The 23,384-nt window shown below is 42.0% G+C and overlaps 2 protein-coding genes across 12 annotated transcripts in view; one reads left to right on the top strand and one right to left on the bottom strand.

Moving 5' to 3' along the window:
• TM7SF3 (transmembrane 7 superfamily member 3) overlaps positions 1 to 9,897 on the bottom strand; it is a 41,919-nt gene extending 32,022 nt beyond the window's left edge. For all 6 annotated transcript variants that reach the window (XR_015164157.1, XM_086401640.1, XM_086401642.1 and 3 more), the window contains exon 1: positions 9,595 to 9,897. Coding sequence is in view for 4 of the 6 variants with exons in the window: in XM_086401640.1 (XP_086257766.1) it covers positions 9,595 to 9,685 (91 nt within the window). In the remaining 2 variants the exon portion in view is untranslated. The remainder of the gene's footprint in view (positions 1 to 9,594) is intronic.
• Positions 9,898 to 19,895: 9,998 nt separating this feature from the next.
• The window catches only part of MED21 (mediator complex subunit 21), a 46,195-nt gene continuing 42,706 nt past the window's right edge, over positions 19,896 to 23,384 (top strand). For all 6 annotated transcript variants that reach the window (XR_015164156.1, XR_015164154.1, XR_015164155.1 and 3 more), the window contains exon 1: positions 19,896 to 19,952. Coding sequence is in view for 3 of the 6 variants with exons in the window: in XM_086401639.1 (XP_086257765.1) it covers positions 19,911 to 19,952 (42 nt within the window). In the remaining 3 variants the exon portion in view is untranslated. The remainder of the gene's footprint in view (positions 19,953 to 23,384) is intronic.

Below are 23,384 nucleotides of genomic sequence, written 5' to 3'. Positions count from 1 at the left end.
CTGCTTGGCAGACACTGAGCCACCAGAGAGGCCCAGAATAAAAGTTACTCTCTAGAGTACCTTTGTAACTTAATTTTTTAACTGATGACAAAAGGTTATTTGTGGTTATAATTTCTAAAAATCCAGAGAAAATTTTAATGAATGTGGTGTATTTTTTATTTATGTAACAAGAAAGACATTTCATCTTTTATGTGGAACAAAACTCCAGCCCAAATAGAGGTAAAAATATTAAGAAGTGACTAATAGAATCAACAGAAAAAGTGGTGAGTTTCTTGTTTTGTTTTTTTAAAGGGAGTAAGGAAAGCACTTTAATATATCCTAGGCCTTCCCATCACCATGATTACTCTATTGTGCTCAGTCTCTAAGTCATGTCCAACTCTTTGCGACCCCATGGATGTTAGCCCACTATCCATGGGATTTCTCAGGCAAGAACACTGGAGCAGGTTGCCATTTCCGTCTCCAGATTACTTTACGAGGAAACCAAAATTATATATAAAATTAAGTGGATCTCAGGAAATGGCCCTAAAAACCTTTCATGTTTTGCACTTTAATTTTGGTATCATCCATCCGCCATCTTCCAAGTCTTAAAATTATCCATAAATTCTAGTCTGCAAAACTCAGAGCAGGATCAATTTGTTATCCTAGGAATCAATTAGATTTCCATCCTTGAACTGTCCACAGCACTCAGTTCATTTACTGGCCTGCATTTTCTAGTTACATTTTCAGTTTTTGTGTTTTCAGAGCCTCCCCACCCCATTTTCTCTATTTGACAAATATTTATTTAAGTATTCTGCTGAACTAGTCACTCTGCCTCTTGGGTACTGTGACCAAAACTGATGTAAGCAAATTCATAAAGGTTATTATCACTTAACACTTAAATTTGCCCCTAAGCCTGTCTTGGAAACTCTTTTGATAATCTTTATCTCTGTCTCCCATTACATGGGCCTTGAATCAAAATGCTCTGTAGAACCTTTCAGTCAGTTCAGTCACTCAGTCATGTCCAGCTCCTTGTGACCCCATGGACTGCAGCACGCCAGGCTTCCCTGTCCATCACCAACTCTCAGAGCTTGCACAAACTCATGTCCATTGAGTTGGTGATGCCATCCAACTATCCCATCCTCTGTTGTCCCCTTCTCCTCCTGCCTTCAATCTTTCCCAGCATCAGGGTCTTTTCCAGTGAGGCAATTCTTCGCATCAAGTGGCCAAAGGATTGGAGTTTCAGCTTCAGCATCTGTCCTTCCAATGAGTATTCAGGACTGATTTCCTTTAGGATTGACTGATTTGATCTTCTTGCAATCCAAGGGACTCTCAAGAATCTTCTCCAACACCACAGTTCAAAAGCATCAATTCTTCAGTGCTCAGTTTTCTTTACAGTCCAACTCTCACATCCATACATGACTACTGGAAAAACCATTTCTAACCTTTACAAGCCCTAAAAGAGATTGATGCTATCAACTAGTGAAATCTTGGTTTTCTTAAGATTTCCTTAATCTATCACAACTCAGAAATACTTGAAGAAGCAAAAACTTCCAGTGATTTAAAAGACAGAAGGGAAAGACACAACCATAGAAATAAAAATATATTACTAAACAACTGGTAACTTAACAAAATAACTAGAGGTAATAAAAGTAGGTATTTCTGGGAACGTATGCTAAGTGATTTTTCTTTTCTTTTTTTTTTTGGACTATGTGATCTTAGTTCCACAACAGGGACTGAACATGGGCCCTCCCCACTGAAAGTGCAGAGTTCTAACCACTAGAGCATCAGAGAATTCTCCCAAGTTTTCTTTACACATTTCATTGTTTATAAAATTTCTACAGTGATCATGAGGTGTTCTTACCAGAAAGAAAATGCACAATCTGGAGAAAATCTCCTTCTTTGATGGCACTCAAAACACAAGTTCTACCTTAACTCTTCTTCTGAAACTTATAAAATATGGACACATCCAACCTAGATAAAATGGCGACACTCTCAACGCTTCTGTCACTTATGTTCTTCCCTCAAAATGGTAACATTTTTTTCAGGTCATATATAACCATATTTAAAAAGGCTGATCATATTTAAAAATAAGATCATGCCATCACTTCATGGCAAATAGATGGGGAAAGAATGGAAATAGTGAGAGACTTTACTGTCTTGGGTTCCAAAATCACTGCAGATGGTGACTGCAGCCATGAAATTAAAAGATGCTTGCTCTTTGGAAGAAAAGCTTTGACAAACCTAGACAGTGTATTAAAAAGCACAGACATTACTTTGCCAACAAAGGTGTGTATAGTCAAAACTATGATTTTTTTCAATAGTAATGTATGGATGTGAGAGTTAGATAATAAAAATGGCTGATCGCCAAAGAATTGATGCCTTTGAACTGTGGTGCTGGAGAAGACTCTTGAAAGTCCCTTGGAATGTAAGGACATCAAACCAGTCAATTCTAAAGGAAATCAACCCTGAATATTCATTGGAAGGATGGCTGCTGAACCGGAAGCTCCAATACTTTGGCCACCTGATGAGAAGGACTGACTCACTAGAAAAGACCCTGATGCTGAGAAAGACTGACGGCAAAAGGAGAAAGGGACAACAGGGGATGAGATAATTGAATGGCATCACCGACTCAGTGTGCATGAGTTTGAGCAAGCTCCAGGAGTTGGTGATGGACAGGGAAGCCTGGTGTGCTGCAGTCCATGGAGTCGCAAAGAGTCAGACACGACTGAACAACAACAAAAATGCAAGAAATGTAGAGAAAGTTAATTCCTCCAGCAAGTACACTGTGCAGAAAAACTTACTATTAACAGATTGGTATAATCTTCCAGGATTTAGGAGATATCAGCATAAGCATCTCCATGTAAATGGGAAAAAGAAAAACACAAATATGTCTTGGTATAGCCCATCTTCTAGATCTTAGGTATCTTTCCACATCAACAGACAATCCTAGTTTTACCAGTTTAAAGGTTATATAACATTACATTCTATGTCACCATGATTATTCAACCAATCTTTTATTATTTTTTGATGTAAACCATTTTTAAAGTCTTTATTGAATTTATAACAATACTGCTTCTGTTTTATGTTTTGGTTTTTACGGTCGAGAGGCATGTGAGATCTTAGCTGCCCAACCAAGGATCAAACCCATACTCTGCATTGGAAGGCAAAGTCTTAACCACTGGAATGCCAAGGAAGTCCCCAACCAATCCCTTATTAATAAATATATACGCTGTTACCATTCCAGCATGAATAATAAATAAGAAATAAAATTTTGCTGTTGTATAGTCACTAAGTCGTGTCTGACTCTTTTGTAACAGCATGGACCCACAAAGCTCCTCTGTCCATGGGATTTTCCAGCCAAGAAAACTGGAGTGAGTTGCCATTTCCCGCTCCAGGGAATCTTGCCAACCCAGGAATCAGACTCAGGTATCGAACCCAGGTTTTCTGCATCTCCTGCGTTGCAAATGGATACTTTACCGCTGAGCCACCTGGGAAGCACAAGAAATAAAATCATTCTATATATATCTTACCAAAATATATAGATATACATATATGTGTATATATCAGCAATACACCTACTTGAGAAGGTTTTTGCTGTGACAGTGTAGCAGATCACCTTTGATCCTAAATGGTTAAAATATCTAAGAAGTCTTGTTCTCCTTAAGAGAATGAGAAATGAAAACAAACAGCTTCTGTAAGAAAATATAATGACCAGCACCAAAACAGTAAGTGACAGCCCTTGCTTCTGACTTCTTCAAGAAAAACATGTAGCATTTCAGAAACAATTACAACTTTCATCTATTACTTTACAGATTTCCAAAAGCTTCCAAAAGGAAGATGATGCCTCACCAACCCTCTTTCCCCAGTCAAATGCCTCTGGCAAGAACCAAGCAGAAGCCAGAGAACAAAGGGGAGAGACACTGCATTTAACAAACTGGTTAAATATTTAACAAACCAGTCACTTGACAAATAAGTAAGGGTATTAAAAGCATGTATCTCTGGGGTATACTTTAAATAATATTTTCTTTACACATTCCCTGTTTTTCATATTTTCTATAGTACTCATGAGGTGTCCTTATTAGAAAGCAATTTTCAGTTGTACATTACAATTATCTGAAGGTGCTTTTTTAAAGATATCATTGCCTGGATTCCTCTCCAGATCAGTTAAATCAAAATCCTTGGGGTTAGGGCCCAAGTATCAATTACAAAGCACATATTTATTGTAATAAATGCATGCAGATAAGGGCACAAAGTTTACACATCCAGGTCAAGAAACAGCATTCTAACCTCTCCTTCCAGTCACTGTCTCTTCCCTCCTTCCCAGAGGTAACCGTGATCCTCACTTCTAAAACCACAGATGGGCTCTTTGGGAAATTTAATTAAACAGACTCATACGTCATGAATTCTTTTATGGCTGGTTTTTAAGAAATCAACAGCTTATTTGTGAGATTCATCCCAGTTGCTGTAGTAACCACTATTCACTCACTTCCATGGTTGTATGTGTCCCGAAATAAACGCACCACAATGTAGTTATCTATTCTGTTAATGAACACTTGGATTATTTCTAGTTTGGAGTAATTATAAATCACTCCACTTAGGCATTCTTGTATGTATCTTTTGGTGTACATGTACACATTTCTACTGGGAGAACCTATGAGTAGAATTATCAGGATACAGGGTTTACTTATGTTCAATTTTAGTAGGTACTCTCCGAGTTATCCAATATTGTTTTGCCAATTTTGACCCTTATCAATCCATGAAAGAGCATTTCAGTAATCCAAGATGCTCACCAACACTTGGTAAGAATAGTTTGTTTTACTTATTGGCTATTTAAATATCCTCTCTGTGAAAGGGTCTTGTTGTCTAGCCTCTCAGTTGTATGCGACTCTTTGTGACTTCATCGACTGTAGCCCACCAGGCTCTTCTGTCCATGGGATTTCCCAGACAAGAATACTGGAGTAGGTTGCCATTTCCTTCTCCAATAAGACAGTCTATTTAAGCCTTCTGCCCATGTGAAAAACTGGATTATCTGTCCTTACTGAATTTTAGGAACTCTGTAGGCATCACTGATATGAGTATTCTGTCAGATATGTTACAAATATCTTCTCCACTCTTATAGCTTGTCTTTTCACTCTCCTGTTACCTTGAGATGAAGAGAAGTTTTCGTTTTCATGTAGTCCCGTTTCTCAAGTTTTTCCTTTATTATTTTAAAGAATTATCTGCCAGCATAATTCAAGATCATAAAGATACATTCCCCATGTTAACCTCTAGAACTTTGTTCTACCTTTCACATTGAAGTCTAAAATCAACCTGAAACTGACTTTTACATAGGGTGTGAGGCTAGAGTCAAGGTTCATTTCCCATAGGAATATCCTGCTGACATAGCAACTTTGTTGAAAGTAGTTTTCCTACTGCTTAGAAATTCCACCTCTGACATAGGTCAAGTGACCAGGTGTGGGTTTCTGAACTCTTAACTTTGTACCATTGGTCTATTTGCCTATCCTAACATCAATATCACAGTCTTAATTTCTGCCCCAAATTTGTTCTTCAAGACTGTCTTGACTATTTTTTGCCCTTTTTCATTTCCACATAAATGTTAGAAAGCAACTTGTCAATTTTCACAAAACAAAACAAAAACCTGTAGAAATGTGATTGGGATGGCACTGAAAGTATTAATTTAGGAAGAAATGATATCTTTATAATATTTTTATAACACGGGAGTCTTCTGTGATTTTGAGATATCCCTCTATTAAGTTTCTTAATTTATCTCAAGAACATTGTATAGTTTTCTGTGTAGAGACTGTTTCATATTCCATTACAATCATCTCTAAATATTTAATGTTTCTTGATGGTATTATAAATTTGCTTTTTATTTTATATTTCAATTTCTAGTTGTCTCTTTATCAACATGCCTTTTTTCAAGGCACTCCAGGTGATTCTAATGTTCTTCCAGGTGTGAGAACTCCTAACACAATGCTTGATGAACCAGGGAAGGATAATTATATATTTTCCTATCCTTAGTTACCTTTATCTAACTTCTGTGTGAAAATTCTTTGGCAGCATTACACAGGCAATCCAAGAGCCATTTCACAATTTTTATAGAAGGTTGCATGTTAAACCAGTTACGGTTTGAGTCCTGACTTGCAGGGCTTTGTCATATTTGATATTTCAGGGCCTCAAACAGTCCCAGGCAACTGACTGGCACATGATAAGTGTTTGGTAAATGATGGCTGAATTTTGTGACCTTGGGCAAGGAATTATTTCCTCTGGACCTCAGTTCCCTCGTGGTAAAATGCAGGCAACTGTACTGCATACATCAAATGGCTGCTAAAAGTATCAAATGGGAAAAATATTTGTAAACTATCCAGTACTGCACAACAAAACATCATTATTAACTTCCATTGGCTTTCCAGTGTTTCAGAGGTTCATGTAGTTACCAATAAAAAAATATGAAGGCAGTCAGTATGGTTCTGTTACAAATACACTAGTGAAAAGAAGAGGTCTAACATGGATAAATGCTCAGCATATCCATTATAAACAGCATTGAGAAAGTGACTTCCATAGAGTGGCAGGGAAAAACACTGAAAGTCAAGACGACTTTAACAATCCCGCCTGGCAGAAACTGCATTCAATCACTAGTCATAAAAACATACATGGCAAAAGAAGACACACATACAAAACACATCCTGAAGAGGTTAACAGGAACTTAACTGCACCTCAAAGTCATCTGGAAAAGGATGCATCAGAAACATTTTATGAGGGATATTTAGGTCTTATGACTTGGGGGTGGATGGGAAAGACAGCACATCAAAGGATATTACAGGGCAAATGGCTATCAGGAGACAGAGCACTCAGGTTGTAGCTCTTCTCTAAAAGGCAGTACCTCTGCCTTTTCGGCCAAAAATATTTCTTGCCATCTAACCCACAGCAGGGGATCCTTTTCTATTTTCATAGTCTTCTTCCTTTCCTACCCCAGAGTCATTTTTTGTTTTTAATATGTGTGTGTGGAAAAAAAAAAATGTGTGTGTGTGTGTGTGCACGTGCTCAGTGGCTCAATCATGTCTGACTTTGCAACCCTATGGACTGCAACCCACCAAGCTCCTCTGTCCATGGGATTTCCCTGACAAGAACACTGGACTGGCTTGCCATTTCCTCTTCCAGGGGATCCTCCCAACCCAGGGATCGATCAAACTCACGTCCCCTGCATTGCAGGTGGATTCTTTACCACTGAGCCACCTGGGAATGCCTTCTTTCCAATAATACCATTCTAAAAGGAGCTGCCTAATTCCAATATTTTCCTTTTCTTTCTCAATCAGAACCTAAATGTGCAACCTTAACATTTTCCAACTCTTCCTTTTTACTATTTTACTAAAACATATCTCTTTACGTTTGTGCTTTAACACAACAAATTGTAGGAGAGATCTGTCAACACTTCATAATTCTCTTCAGATGGAGTATTAAAAATAGTTCTGCCACTTGAGCTGGCTGGCATTCAACTGCCCTCCCAATTTCTCACTGATATCTTCTTATGGATTTTCATTAGCCCTAAAAGATGAAAAGAAATACAAACATATACACACTTTTGAGAGAAAGAGAACACTTGCAACTAACTACACAAGTGGCCTGCAAGGCACTTGAGAAGGTTCAAAGGGCACGATGCTAAACTCCAATTACTGGGTAAGTTCCATGTGAGTTACTAGATATGAACCTGAAATAATACTGAATTAAAGGTGTTAAGGGTAGCAGGGAACCGGCACTCCAAGAGAAGGGAAAACTGTTCAGATGTATGATTCATCTCCTGTGCCCCACTGGTCACCATCCTCAGACATCCTAGAAACTCAATCTGCTACCTTTAAAGTTTCCCTTAGCTTCTAAACCACCACACAAGGTATCAAGTTAGCTTATCCTGCTATAAAATGGGTAAATCCTTCTAACTTATGGCACTTGCTCCCTGGTGGCTCAGCTGTAAAGAATCCGCCTGTAACGCGGGAGACCTGGGCTCGATCCCTGGGTTGGGAAGATCCCCTGGAGAAGGGAAAGGCTACCCACTCCAGTATTCTGGCCTGGAGAATTCCATGGACTGTATAGTCCATGGGGTCGCAAAGAGTTGGACACGACTGAGCGACTTTCACTCACTCACTTCACTCAAGTTATCAGAATCTTCCAATAGAAATCCAGCCGTTTTCCAGGAGGATCATGCAAGTGCTGAAGTGTCTGTTAATTCCCACTCTGATCTCTACCTGACAGATGTGGAGAATATCAGGTTTCATTACCACTCAGCAGTCAAGTTCCCACATGCTGCCCTTCTCCTACCCAGAACAACAATACTGATGCAAGGACAGAAGAATAACGTGGCTGAGGAAATGCTAGTGCTGTAATCACAGAAAGGAGGTGAGAAACAGCATCTGAAAAACATTAATTTCTCAAATTACTTCACGAGTCTGATCATCTGCACATTCTAATCTCTCAGACTCTTCTCCTTGGAAGAATGGAGCTGGCCTGATGAGGAAGGGAGAAGAGATTCTACTTCAAGGAATAAGAATTCAGAGAAGAATTAAGGGTAGAGCACCATACTAGATAAAGCATTCTCATTGGAGGGCAGCTTTGTAGAAGGGGAGGACCATGAAATTTACATGACACACGGGTTCATAGCTACCTGTGCCCCACTGAGCTGTTTACTCCTGTAGTGAGCATCATCCTGGGTCTCAGCTTCATCCTCCACCAGTGAGGGACAGTAATTATCTCATAGGGTTGTGAGGCGTGAACAACACTGCCATGAAAAGCACCTGGCACACACTGCACGCAGTGAATGTGAGTGCCCTGTTAGAAACAAGGCTTTTTTTTTCTTTTTCTTCAAAAGTATAACTGCCCTTTTCAGCTTTGGTCTTAAGTCCTAGGCAAAAATTCTAGGATTCAGTTTGCACAGAACGTTTCACAGATAAGCATTTAGAAGCACAATCACATTTATTCAGAAAATGTCATGTTTCAGAACTACAACTAGTCTCTTAAGCTCAATACATAACCAAAATACGCTTGACCTCACGACACGGAAAAGCACATGATTATCAGCTTGGTACAATTAGTGCTTTTTACAGTTTACATTAACAAAACACCAACTAGTGCTAAGATCCATTCACCAAGCACATGACCTATGAACTGAAGTCCCATTCTGGGTTCACTTTTCCTCTGAAACTCCGCCGAGGATAACGAATTTGAAAAGCATCTAGATTGGGGGAGTACAAGAACCGCGGCGGCTTGGCCTTATTAAGCTTCGCAGTCCAGAGGTTCAGATGAGCCACTTGCGAGCAAGGGGGTGTTTTACGGTGTTAAATTAAACCTGCAAACATGGCTACGCCGTAAGGGAGAGAATAATGTGTCTGAACAAGCGGGTTTCCTATCTCTTCCCATTTCCCCAGTATAGATTAGGAGGTTGACAGTAGGGCCTTCTTAGCCAATAGGACTTGCCTCCTGCAGGAAAGGATCTCGATCCATTCCTGCCAGTTCTGAACGCACCGCCTCCCCGGCGTAGTGGACTGACCCCAAGGGCGGATTTTGACTCTGCAATAAATGCAAGACCAAGTTTGGGTTGCAGAAGTCAGGCGCCCCCGACCTTACCCTCGCTGGAGTTTCCGACGATCTCAGCTCCGCAGGCCCCCCGGGTTACCGAAGCCAGCACCACGATGAGAAGCAGCCGAAGGAGCCCCATCGCTGCCCGGGCCGGGCCCCGCCGTCTCGCCAGCGCTACCCTGGGTCGCCCGCGCCTGGGGCCATCACTTCTCAGATGCACTCGCTGCACACCTGCCAGCCCCGAAGAGCCCGCGCGCCCGGGGCCCAGCAGACCGTTCCAGTTCCGGCAATTAGCCCGGCTGGGCGGCCTCTCACTCACTCCAGACCTTCACTTCAAGGCGGCTGGGCCTCGGGGGCGGGGCCTGGGCCGGGCCTGGGCGGGGGCGACCGGGGCCGAGGGCGGGCCGGGGCGGGGCCGGGAGCCGCGCGGGATCCAGGGGCTTGTCCGGGCAGCGCGAGCCTTGTTTCGGCTGGCCAAGCTTCTCAGACTCCCACCCCGGGAGCATCGGCGACTTCAGGAAGTTCTCTGGTGTAACCTGTGTCTCTCAACTTTGGTATCTTTGCACTTACGAAAGCCACCATTCGAGGAAAAAAAATAACCCTTTCTTTTGCGGCCTAACGTCTCCGGTACCACGTTTAACGGTCCTTTGCAAAAGGGAAAAAAAAGAGGAATCTGGTGATCAAAACGCTAGAGATGATCGTTTCTCCCTGTCGCAATTACCTTAGCCTCCAGGGAGAGGTTAGTATGAAAATATGGGGGCGATGCTGTGTCTGTAGTACTTATTGCGATAGTGATAAGCGCCACGCTTAAAATTGAAGTTTCGTTTTCTCCAAGCGAAGACTCAAGACCTTCATCTGAACTTCCTCTCTCAAATTTTATACCCGAGGGCTGTTAAAAAACAGTGGTCCATGTGATTAGATGGCTCGCGAGACGATGGTGGAATTAGGTTTATAGATTTAAAGTTATTTGGGGAAGAGTGCCCTGCTTTATTTTTCCTGCTCTTTCACTTTTTTGAGGATTTCCCTGGTGGCTCAGACGGTAAAGCATCTGCCTAGAAAGCGGGAAACCTGGTTTCGATCCTGGGGTCAGGAGGATCCCTTGGAGAAGGAAATGGCAACCCACTCCTGAGCGACTTCTCTTACTTTTTCAGTTATGTATTTCAATGAACAATCATGTTGAAAGTTACATATTTGGTTAATCCACTACTAAACTAAAAACCCGGAGAAGGCAATGGCACCCCACTCCAGTACTCTTGCCTGGAAAATCCCATGGGCGGAGGAGCCTGGTAGGCTGCAGTCCATGGGGTCACAAAGAGTCCGAAACAACTGAGCGACTTCACTTTCACTTTTCACTTTCATGCATTGGAGAAGGAAATGGCAACCCACTCCAGTGTTCTTGCCTGGAGAATCCCAGGGATGGGGGAGCCTGGTGTCTATGGGGTTGCACAGAGTCAGACACGACTGAAGTGACTTAGCAGCACAGCAGCAAACTAAAAACCTATAGCAATCATCATAATATTAACAGGCACAAGTCTTTTCCTGTCCTTCCTCTGCCTGGTCTAAATGTTCACAGCTGCAGTACTACTGTTTATTCCTATGGTTTTTATTACTGTCCTCATTCCAGTAACTCTCAATAGATGAAATACCAAGAGGATGATAGGAGCAATTATAAGGGTAGCATCTGGATCCACGGATGGAGCATGCAATAAACTGTGTCTGATAACTGATTAACTGTATCAGGGAGGGAGGATTACAACTCTCACATTGTCACAAGATCTTAAAAGAGCTAGAGGAAATACATGTTAAAAACAAATTGGGACTTCTCTGATGGCACAGTGGATGAGAGTCTGCCTGCCAATGCAGGAGACATGGGTTCAATCCCTGGGCCAGGAGGATTCTAAAGCTGTGACTAAGCCCATGTACCACAACTGCTGAGTCCATGCTCTAGAGCCGGAGAGCCAGAACTTTGGAGCTCACGGTGCTGCAAGTACTGAAACCTGTGCTCAACAAGGGGCGAGGCCACCACAATGAGGAACCTGCACACCACAACTAAGAGTAGCTCCCACTCTTCAACTCTAGGAAAAGATGGCTAGAAGTAATGACCCAGCATAACCAAAAAATAAATTATATATCTCAGCTCTCCCACTCTTTTAAGAATTTATTTGAGCAAAAATCTCTTGGAATCTGGCAGCATGAAAGTGGAGGAACTTACTAAGCAAAAAAGCAAAGGAGGAAGCCATAAAGAAAAAGATGGGTAGATTTGGCTACTTAACATTTTTAATTATATTAAAGTCAAAAACACCATAAGCAATATGATCAAGTTGATAGCCAAAAATAAAAGTTAGCAAACAATATGAATAGGGAATCTTAAAAAAATAAAAAGAAACACAAATGCCCAATAAACACATGAAAAATAAGTTCAAATTTACTAGTAACAAACATACATACAAAATCAAGTCAAGAAACTAAGCTGCAAATATTTTAAAAGAACAAGAACTTTGAGTGAGGATGAAAGATTTGAGAAGACATTCTATGATGGAACTGCTAAGTCACTTCAGTCGTGTCCAACTCTGTGCGACCCCATAGACGGCAGCCCACCAGGCTCCCCCGTCCCTGGGATTCTCCAGGCAAGAACACTGGAGTGGGTTGCCATTTCCTTCTCCAATGCAGGAAAGTGAAAAGTGAAAGTGAAGTTGCTCAGTCGTGTCTGACTCCTAGCAACCCCATGGACTGCAGCCCACCAGGCTCCTCCATCCATGGGATTTTCCAGGCAAGAGTACTGGAGTGGGGTGCCATTGCCTTCTCCGATGACGGAACTAGTGACAGTGTAATTTCATACACCTTTTTATAGCATGAGCTGCATCAAAAATCTTAAAAATACTCATAGCTTTAGTGTGATAATTACACTTTTAGATTTAAGTATGTAAATATGTATAAAAATTTTATATATATAGTGTACAAAACTGTTCAATGTGCTATTTACTATGGCAAAAAGAACTGCTGCTGCTGCTGCTAAGTCGCTTCAGTCGTGTCCAACTCTGTGCGACCCCATAGATGGCAGCCCACTAGGCTCCCCCATCCTTGGGATTCTCCAGGCAAGAACACTGGAGTGGGTTGCCATTTCCCTCTCCAATGCATGAAAGTGAAAAGTGAAAGTGAAAGCACTCAGTCGCGTCCAGACTCCTAGCGACCCCATGGACTGTAGCCCACCAGGTTCCTCCGTCCATGGGATTTTCCAGGCAAGAGTGCTGGAGTGGAGTGCCATTGCCTTCTCCGAGCAAAAAGAACTAAAACAGCCTAAATCCTCAACAATAAGGAAGTAATTAAATAACCTGTAATGCATCCATGTGATAGGATACTGTGTAGCCCATCAAAAATCATGCTTTAAAAGGCAACTGATTGATCAGGAAATGTTTATGAAAAGACAAAAAGCAATAAAAAAAATATATAGTATAAGCTTTATTTGTTTTCTTTTTGATATGCATTCATGTTTATATGTCAGAAAGTTTGAAAGAACATTATCACAATGTTTAAAATAGATTATCTCCAGGTGATTGAATTAAAAATAATTTTCTCAGACTTCCCTGGTGGTCCAGTGGTAAAGAATCTACCCGCCAATGCAGCGGACACTGGTTCTATCTCTGGTCTGGGAAAATTCTGCATGCCTCAGGGCAACTATGCCTGTGTGCCACAACTACTAATCTCATGTGCCACAACTACTGAAATCCACAAGCCCTAGAGCCTAGACCCTGCTACAAAGAGAAGCCACTGCAATGAGAAGCCCATGCACCGCAACTAGAGAGTTGCCTCCACTAGCCACAACTAGAAAAAGCCTGTGCACAGCAACAAAGACCCAGCACAACCAAAATTAATTAATTAATTTTTTTAAAAAGAATGATTTTCTGTCTTTTGTAAAATGTTCTATGAATGTATATAGCTTTTGATTAAGAAAATAATTTTTTTTAAAAGATACTGTTCTGAAGGTTTTCTGGTAAAATCGTTCAGGGTAACAGTCCATCTTCCTGAGAATGACATGTTTTTCATGACGTAGTGCCCATCCAGCTTTCCAGGTTCTTGGTGCAACTCAACTCCTGTGTGCTGGCCATGCTGAATTAGTTTCACTTCCCTGAACTAACCCTATTCTCCCTTCTCCACATTTTTGCATTGCAGTTCCCCGTACCTGCATAAGACAGATGATAACAAATATGTCAGTAAGCAGAAGAGGATCTCATTACCTTGGCTCTGGAATACTGTAACAGCTTGGGAAGAGTATTGGCTGGGGTTCCTTGCTCATGTCAGAGTTCCACTGGCAATCTGTGAAGCAAATGAGCCCAGAAGCTTTGCAGATGAGATTTTATTCCTAAGAATTGAAACCAAAGACAGATCCAAGAAATAGATAACTAGAGCCTTAAGGACTGCTTAAAGTTTAGAAAAGAAAGGAAGGTGGTCAATTTATCCTAGATTTTTGACAAAATGCAAGATGCTGGGGAAGATTGAAGGCAGGAGAAGGGGACAACAGAGGATGAGATGGTTGGATGGCATCACTGACTCAATGCACATGAGTTTGAGCAAGCTCTGGGAGTTGGTGATGGACAGGGAAGCCTGGCTTGCTGCAGTCCATGGGGTCGAACAGAGTTGGAAACGACTGAGTGACTGAACTGAACTGAACTGAAGACATTTGGATGGAGATGGGAATAGGGTTTCAGGGGAAAGGCAGGAAAGGTTCTATATGAAGCTCTCCCATTTATCCTATCTCATTCTTTTAAAAAAAAATTTTTTTTTTTTTAAATTTCACTGCTCCAGGTCTTAGTTGCCGCATGCAGGATCTTCACTGTGGCTGTGGGATCTAGTTTACTGACCAGGGATCAAACCCAGGCTCCCTGCGTTGGAAGCATGGAGTCTTGGCCGCTCGACCACCAGGGAAGTTCCTATCCTATCTCATTCTAAACTTACCTTAGCTCTGTATTTTTTTTTTGTTTGTATTTTTTAATACTTTTGTTTTTCCTGCTGGTTACATTCTTTGGACTCTGTTTATTAAATTAAATTCAATAAATGTTATTTACTAATTTATACAGAAATCATTATGCTAGGAAATTCATTCACTTAGTCTATAAATATGCATTCAGTGGCTTCTATGTGTCAGGCTAAATGCTAGGTGCTAGGTATTAGAAATATGGAAGCAATTAAAATATGTTTCCTGCTCACAAGTAGCTAATGGTGGTGAGTGAATGAGAGTCATGTATGGATAATTAAACCTCAATTTGTTAAGTGTAATAGCAGAAGTACAAGGAACAATTGTGGTAAAGATTGGGAGCAATTAACTTACTCTAGGGTTTCAGGAAATGTATTATCAAAAAATAAACTGAGGTTTAAAGCTAAATGGGTGATCAACAAGGGAACAAAATCAAGGTAGGAATGAAGTGTGGGCTTTTCATACAGGAAAAGAGAATTAATGTGTCTTATATGATGTTCACAGGCATGTGAAACAGCAGAGCATCTATAGGGAATTGCAAGTAGTCTACTATAGCAAATGCTTACAGTATTTCAGCAGAGTCCTTGAAACAGTTTAGAAGTTAAATAAATTGTGACTGAATAGTTAATAAAGGTAGTTAAGGGTCTAGAATGTCAAGTTAAAGAACTGTTAAAGTTTTCTTTTTCTGAAAAAATGTCATTACAGATTAAACAAATTAAAATAGTACAAGATAGGCTATAAGTTGATTAAAAAAAAAGTGAAGCTGGATGATGTGTACATGAGTGTTCCCTATACTGTTCTCTTTACTTTTGTGTATATTTGAAACTTTTAATAATATAAAGCTTAACAGAACATACCAAAATTGTGTTTAAAATACAATGTTAGTTGCTCAGTTGTGTCCAACTCTTGTGATCCCATGGACTGTAGCCCATCAGGCTCCTCTGTCCATGGGATTCTTCAGGCAAGAATACTGGAGTGGGTTGCCATTTCTTTCTCCAGGGGATCTTCCCAACCCAAGGATCAAACCCAGGTCTCCTGCATTGCAGGCAGTCTCTTTACTGTTTGAGCCTCCTGGGAATAAGAGAAACATAATACTGGGTTCCTCCTCTTAAAACCATATAATCCAGTTGGGTATTCAAGAAAATCAATGAAAAAGCATGTGAAAAAAATGTCAAAATCACAAAAAGAGAGAGAAGGGAGTCCATGTGGACTCTAGTAATTTAAAAAATTTGCATGAAAATAGTAAAACATTTTACTAAAAAATGCTAAAGGAAATCAGGTTTCCTAAAGGAAACCTGACTATGCATTGAAAGGACTGATGCTGAAGCTGAAACGCCAATACTTTGGCCAGCTGAAGCGAAGAACTGACTCATTAAAAAGACCCTGATGCTGGAAAAGATTGAAGGCAGGAGGAGAAGGGATGACAGAGGATGAGATGGTTTGATGGAATCACTGACTAAATGGACATGAGTTTGAGCAAGCCCTGGGAGTTGGTGATGGACAGGGAAACCTGGCGTGCTGCAGTCCATGGGGTCTCAAAGAGTCGGGCACAACTGAGCGACTGAACTGAACTGAGCAAAACTTTAAAAGATAGAGTATGAATTAAATAACAGCAAAGAAATTGTTTTGATAAAACCTTTGTCGCTCAGTAATTTCTAACACTTTGGACCCCATGGACTGTAGCCCGCCAGGTTCCTCTGACCACAGAATTCTCCAGGCAAGAGTACTAAAGTGGGTTGCCATACCCTACTCTGGGGAACCTTCCTGACCCAGGGGTTGAATCTGAGTCACCCACATTGCATGCAGATTCTTTACCATCTGAGCCACCAGGAATGGTTGTCAACTGGAGGCAATTTTGCCCCACACTTCCCAGGAGATATTTGGGACTATCTGGAGATATTCTGGGTTGTTACGACTGGGGAATGGGGAGGGCGTTGCTACCGTCATCTCAAGCATAGAGGACAGGGATGCTGGCAAACATCCTACAATGCCCAGGACAGCAGCCCTAGGACAAAGAATAATCAACCCCAAATGTCAATAGAGGTGTTGTTGAGACATCCTGAGCTACATATCTAAGACTGTATTAGGCTGAGGAGTTATTACCTGAAGTTCACAGCTTCAAGAGATTCATAAATCCCTTGCTGCTGCTGTTGCTAAGTTGCTTCAGTCGTGTCCGACTCTGCAACCCCATAGATGGCAGCCCACCAGGCTCCCCCGTCCCTGGGATTCTCCAGGCAAGAACACTGGAGTGGGTTGCCATTTCCTTCTCCAATGCATGAAAATGAAAAGTGAAAGTGAAGTCGCTCAGTCGTGTCCAACTGCAGCCCACCTGACTCCTCCATCCATGGGATTTTCCAGGCAAGATGACTGGAGTGAGTTGCCATTGCCTTCTCTGGCATAAATCCCTTAAATGTACGCAAAATTTTGAGAGCCTGATCTGGGGAAAAGGCCACAGTTTTCATCTAATTCTTAAGGGTTCTGTGGCCAGAAGAGGCTGAAGAAGCCTGGGAAAAACAAGGGTTTTCAGAAGCTGTGGCTGAAAAATCTGAAGTGATTATTTCATTCAGAAAATGACTGCAAGATGAGGAGATCGGTTTACTAGAGCCAGGTTATGGTCGACCTTGAAACCCAGGCAGAAAGGGCTTGACAGCAACCTAAGATCTCTTTCTTACGGTTTCCAGTAACTCCAGAGAAATCTTAGGTTGATACTCAGCCCTTTCTGCTTAGGTTTAACTGCGAACCCCTTCTCCTTGTGAGTCCCTGATTTATTCATCTTTGCAAACTCAGCACCCCTGACATACTTCCTGGCACATGGCAGGCATTCAGTAATGCACACTCTCAGCTGTGGCCGAGTGGAGAGGGTCACAAGCTTAACCCACATTGCAGTTAAGACAAACTGGAATTCTCTCTCATTTATCCCATGAATTGGGGAAACCAGGAGAGGTTCCTAATTAGGTCCCAGCAGGTTTGTCCATTGTTTGGAGATGGGGGTGGGTGTGGGGGTGAAACAGAAGGTTGGAATAGATCCAACAAGCCAAGCTCCCAGTGGATAGTTTTCTCAACCCACCCCCAGCCCTGGGAGATTATCCCCAGGGATAATCTGCCTGAGGAGCAGGATCTGGGAGTTTGTCATTAGCTGATTCCAGCCCCATTTCTTTCCAGACTATCCCCAGGCTAACTTCCCTTAAATACCAAGTTTCTAGTATCACTCTTCAGACTGATACCCTTAGGATGCCTGAGTGTAAGCTTAAATTGCACAGTTTATCATTTTTATTTATTTATTTATTTTTTATCATTTTTAAAATTGAACTTGCCCCACCTCTGCACCTGGCTTATTTTCTAGGAACCTCTTCTCTTCTAACTACACAGTGAGACTTCCACTCTCCTCTCCACTAAGCCTGATCTGTTCCTTACAGAGGTCGCTAACACACAAACTGCTTATCCGTTACCTAGCTCATCTTCCTCCTCTCGCTTTTGCCCACAAGACCTCTCTTGTTCGTACTCTCAACACAGACATTACAGCTCCCTTTAGTACTTGTTTTGGATGCTTTCCATCTCATGTATGTCAACTTCCCCAGCACACCCATAGTTAAATACGCCTCCAGCCTCCACTTGACTAAGGCACTCTGCACCCAAATGCAACAGAGGGGCACCTGAACCAAGTCCGTCCTGATCGCTTGCTGAATTTTAATTCATATTTCTTAAAATGAAAATCGGTATCATGACTCGCAAGTATTCTTTAGCTGCTTGCTGTGTATGGGAAATAGATGGGGAAACAGTGGAAACAATGTCAGACTTTATTTTTCTGGGCTCCAAAATCACTGCAGATGGTGACTGCAGCCATGAAATTAAAAGACGCTTACTCCTTGGAAGCAAAGTTATGACCAACCTAGATAGCATATTCAAAAGCAGAGACATTACTTTGCCAACAAAGGTTCATCTAGTCAAGGCTATGGTTTTTCCTGTGGTCAAGTATGGATGTGAGAGTTGGACTGTGAGGAAGGCTGAGTGCCGAAGAATTGATGCTTTTGAAGTGTGGTGTTGGAGAAGACTCTTGAGAGTCCCTTGGACTGCAAGGAGATTCAACCAGTCCATTCTGAAGGAGATCAGCCCTGGGATTTCTTTGGAAGGAATGATGCTAAAGCTGAAACTCCAGTACTTTGGCCACCTCATGCGAAGAGTTGACTCATTGGAAAAGACTCTGATGCTGGGAGGGATTGGGGGCAGGAGGAGAAGGGGACGACAGAGGATGAGATGGCTGGATGGCATCACTGACTCGATGGACGTGAGTCTGGGTGAACTCCGGGAGTTGGTGATGGACAGGGAGGCCTGGCGTGCTGTGATTCATGGGGTCGCAAAGAGTCGGACACGACTGAGCGACTGATCTGATCTGATCTGACTGATCTGATCTGTGTATGTTTGTGGTCACCTAGAAAGCTAAAGCAACATAAAATAGGTAAAGTATTTAAGGCAATGTTTAAGAATGGATACAAAGGAGGGTAAGGAAAATTACATTTAAAAACCCCACAATCGAACAATCTCTGTATAGTGTTTAACACTTAAGTCATGAGAAAACATGTGGCCTCCAAAACCGAGACTCGAGACAACCCACTGACTACAGACAATGGCACAGCAGGGTTATCCTAAGTGGAGTTCAGTTCAGTTCAGTTCAGTAGCTTAGTCATGTCCGACTCTTTGCGACCCCATGGACTGCAGCACGCCAGGTCCCCCTGTTCATTACCAACTCCCAGAGTTCACCCAAACTCACGTCCATTGAGTCGGTGATGCCATCCAACCATCTCATCCTCTGTCGTCCCCTTCTCCTCCCGCCTTCAATCTTGCCCAGCATCAGGGTCTTTTCTAGTGACTCAGCTCTTCACATCAGGTGGCCAAAGTATTGGAGTTTCAGCTTCAATATCAGTCCGTCCAATGAATATTCAGGACTGATTTCCTTTAGGACGGACTGGTTGGATCTCCTTGCAGTCCAAGGGACTCTCAAGAGTCTTCTCCAATGCCACAGTTCAAAAGCATCAATTCATCGGCGCTCAGCTTTATAGTCCAACTCTCAAATCCATACACTGGAAAACCCATAGCCTTAACTAGACGGACCTTTGTTGGCAAAGTAATGTTTCTGCTTTTTTATATGCTGTATAGGTTGGTCATAACTTTCTTCCCAGGAGTAAGCGTCTTTTAATTTCTAGGCTGCATCTCTTAATTTCAAGTGGAGTTAGTCTGAACAAAATTAAGGCTCGGGAAAGCCCCGCCCCTTCGCTACGGGGTTTGGGTTTTGGCTTGACTCCACCCCCTCCAAGAACGCAGCCGTGTGATTGGCCATGACTGTCCAATTGCGTAGGAGAAGCGGCTTTCACGTCTCTTTGTTTGCGGGAGGAACATGGCGGATCGGCTCACGCAGCTGCAGGACGCTGTGAACTCGGTGAGCAATTGCACTCGATTAATTCCGTCGTCTTCCTTGCCGAGAGAAAGCATAGCGGAGAAAGAGGTGTGAGGGACGAAACTCGGAAGTGGGAAGTGGACTGAGGCTGGGCTTCAGCAACAAGCGCTGGGGTTGGCTGGAGGCGGCGCCTCCGTCTGGAAGGTCTGAGGCGGCTGCGGGGCCGGGCGGGAGCCAGCGGCCTCTTCGCCTGCCAAGTGGGGGCTCTCACTGCGTGGACTGTCAGGGTTCACCGGCTTGCCTTGTTCTCTGGGGCCGGTTTTATTTTCTTGTCAGTGGTGCTTATGGATCTTTCCTTTTTTTTTTTTTTTTGCCGGGAGGAGAGAGGAAGCGGAAGCTTTTTTTCCCTTATGAATTTTAACCCACCGAGATAAATCCGTGTTCTTAATGATTGGATCTTTGTCATTACATGTTAGCCGAGAGTATTCTTTGGCTATAATTTTCAGATTGGGGCTGTAGTGATACTAATGTGAAAAGTTTTGTTTCATCCTAGTTGGTTCCATCTCTCGGCCGCACCCCCAGCTAGTCAGTTTAAGGGAAACTGACATCTTTATAATAGTGAATCTTACGGTCTTTGTATATCTTTAAGATTTTTAAAACATCTGCCAATGAGTCTCCTCCCTATGAAAGGGCAGGTATTGTAAGTAGCCCCCCTTACTTCGATCTTTCTGGTTATTTTTCCTGTTGTTTATGTCTACATGGAAAGTATATGCAAACCAAAGCATTCATATACTTATTACCATTAAGAGCTAAATTGTTTTTCATTGGTAGTTACACTTCTGTCATTCTGTTTATAATTTGATGTCCCAGGTTAGATACCTGTAGATGTTGGCTGGAAAGTCAAACTAGTCTCTTGACCCTAGGCTCTTGCCAGTTTTTTCTCACTGGAAGCTAATAAGTTGGTATTCTTGTTATCACTCAGTGTTTGTACACTTGAAGAATGTGAATCTGCCTGTGAGAAATGGATCTATTTTGTATAAGGGCCAGCCTCTAAATGTTGATAAATTCACCAAGATGAATTCTACCTTTGGTGACTTGCCTGGGCTTCCAACCAGTCTCCCTTGGGGAGATACTTCTTTGAGGCTTTACAAAATTAAATTGTAATGTGTGCTGGATACAAACATTATTTTAGGGGAAATGTTGCATGTTCATATATGTTTCATAGCCAGAAGGATAGTAAGGACAAAGTGAATATGGCCCTTAACGCCATGGTTGATTATTGGATTTTGGAGGAAAGCCTCTAGGTTATCTGGTATGGTTGCCTGGTATATATAAACACTGTCATGGTTACATAGAGTTACTCCTTGAGGAGTTTACAGTCTGGTTAGAAAGACTTCATATACTCAAAACATTTAAATACTGCAAAAGCAGTATGCGGTTAGGAGTTGTAATTAATCTAGTGTTTTCAGCTGTAGGCAGAATTTTCTGGCTCTAGAAATACCACTGCATTCTCTACAGGGTCTGAGCATCCCACCAGCCACATCAGAGCAGTAAGTTTCCAACATCATATAAGGACACCTCTTTTTTAAAACCCATGGTTACCTAATCTTAACAGATTGAAAACCACAATCACACAAAACTAACCAAACTGATCACATGAATCACAGCCTTGTCTAACTCAATGAAACTATGAGCCATGCCATGTAGGGCCACCTAAGATGGATGGGTCATGGTGTGGAGTTCCCACTGGAAAAGGGAATGGCAAACTATTTCAGTATTCTTGCCTTGAGAACCCCATGAACAGTATGAAAAGACAAAAAATAGAACACTGAAAGAAGAACTCCCCAGGTTGGTAGATGCCCAATATGCTGCTGAAGAGAGTGGAGAAATAACTCCAAAAGGAACGAAGAGAGGGAGCCAAAGCGAAAACAATGCCCAGTTGTGGATGTGACTGGTGATGGAAGTATAGTCTGATGCTGTAAAGAACAATATTGCATAGGAACCTGGAATGTTAGGTTAAATAGAGTCTGAAATGCAGTACTTGGGTGCAGTCTCAAAAACAACAGAATGAGCTCTGTTCGTTTCCAAGGCAAACCATTCAATAACAGAGTAAACCAAATCTGTGCCGCAACCGTTAATGCCGAAGAAGCTGAACGGTTCTGTGATGACATACAAGACCTTGTAGAACTAACACCAAAAAACGATGTCCCTTTCATCATAGGGGACTGGAACGCAAAAGTAGGAAGTCAAGAGACACCTGGAGTGACAGGCAAGTTTGGCCTTGGAGTACAAAATGAAGTAGGGCAAAGGCAAACAGAGTTTTGCCAAGAGAACACGCTGGTCATAGCAAGCTCCCTCTTCCTACAACATAAGAGACGACTCCACACATGGACATCACCAGATGGTCAATACTGAAATTAGTTTGATGATATTCTTTGCAGCCAAAGAGGGAGAAGCTCTATACAGTCAGCAAAAATAAGACAAGGAGCTGACTGTGGCTCAGGTCATGAACTTATGTAAAATTCAGACTTAAATTGAAGAAAGTAGGGAAAACCACTAGACCATTCAGGTATGACCTAAATTAAACCCCTTATGATTATGCAGTGGAAGTGACATAGATTCAAGGGATTAGATTTGATAGAGTACCTGAAGAACTATGGATGGAGGTTCATGACATTGTACAGGATGCAGTGATCAAGACCAGCCCCAAGAAAAACTAATGCAAAAAGGCAAAATGGTTGTCTGAGGAGGCCTTACAAATAGCTGAGAAAAGAAGAGAAACTAAAGGCAAAGGAGAAAAAGAAAGATACACCCATCTGAATGCAGCATCCCAAAGAATAGCACAGACAGATAAGAAAGCCTTCCTCAGCGATCAATGCAAAGAAATAGAGGAAAACAATAGAATGGGAAAGACTAGAGATCTCTTCAAGAAAATTAGAGACACCAAGGGAACATTTCATGCAAAGATGGGCACAATAAAGGACAGAAATGATATGGACCTAACAGAAGCAAGAGATAGTAAGAAGAGGTGGCAAGAATCACAGAAGAACTATACAAAAAAGATCTTTATGACCCAGATAATCATGATGGTGTGATCACTCACCTAGAGCCAGACATCCTGGAATGCAAAGTCAAGTGAGCCTTAGAAAGCATCACTACAAAAAAAGCTAGTGGAGGTGATAGAATTCCAGTTGATCTATTTCAAATCCTAAAAGATGATGCTGTGAAAGTGCTGCACTCAGTATGCCAGCAAATCTGCAAAACTCAGCAGTGGCCACAGGACTAGGAAAGGTCAGTTTTCATTCCAAACCCAAAGAAAGGCAATGCCAAAGAATGTTCAGACTACTGCACAGTAGCACTTATCTCACATGCTAGCAAAGTAATGTTCAGAATTCTACAAGTCAGGCTTCAATAGTACGTGAGCAGTGAACTTCCAAATGTTCAAGCTGGATTTAGAAAAGGCAGAGGAACCCA

The sequence above is a fragment of the Bos grunniens genome, chromosome 5 (assembly GCF_055505025.1).
Source record: "Bos grunniens cultivar Pamir isolate PY7600 chromosome 5, Bosgru_T2T1.0, whole genome shotgun sequence".
NCBI lineage: Eukaryota > Metazoa > Chordata > Mammalia > Artiodactyla > Bovidae > Bos > Bos grunniens.
This window is presented reverse-complemented; position numbering and strand designations above follow the sequence as displayed.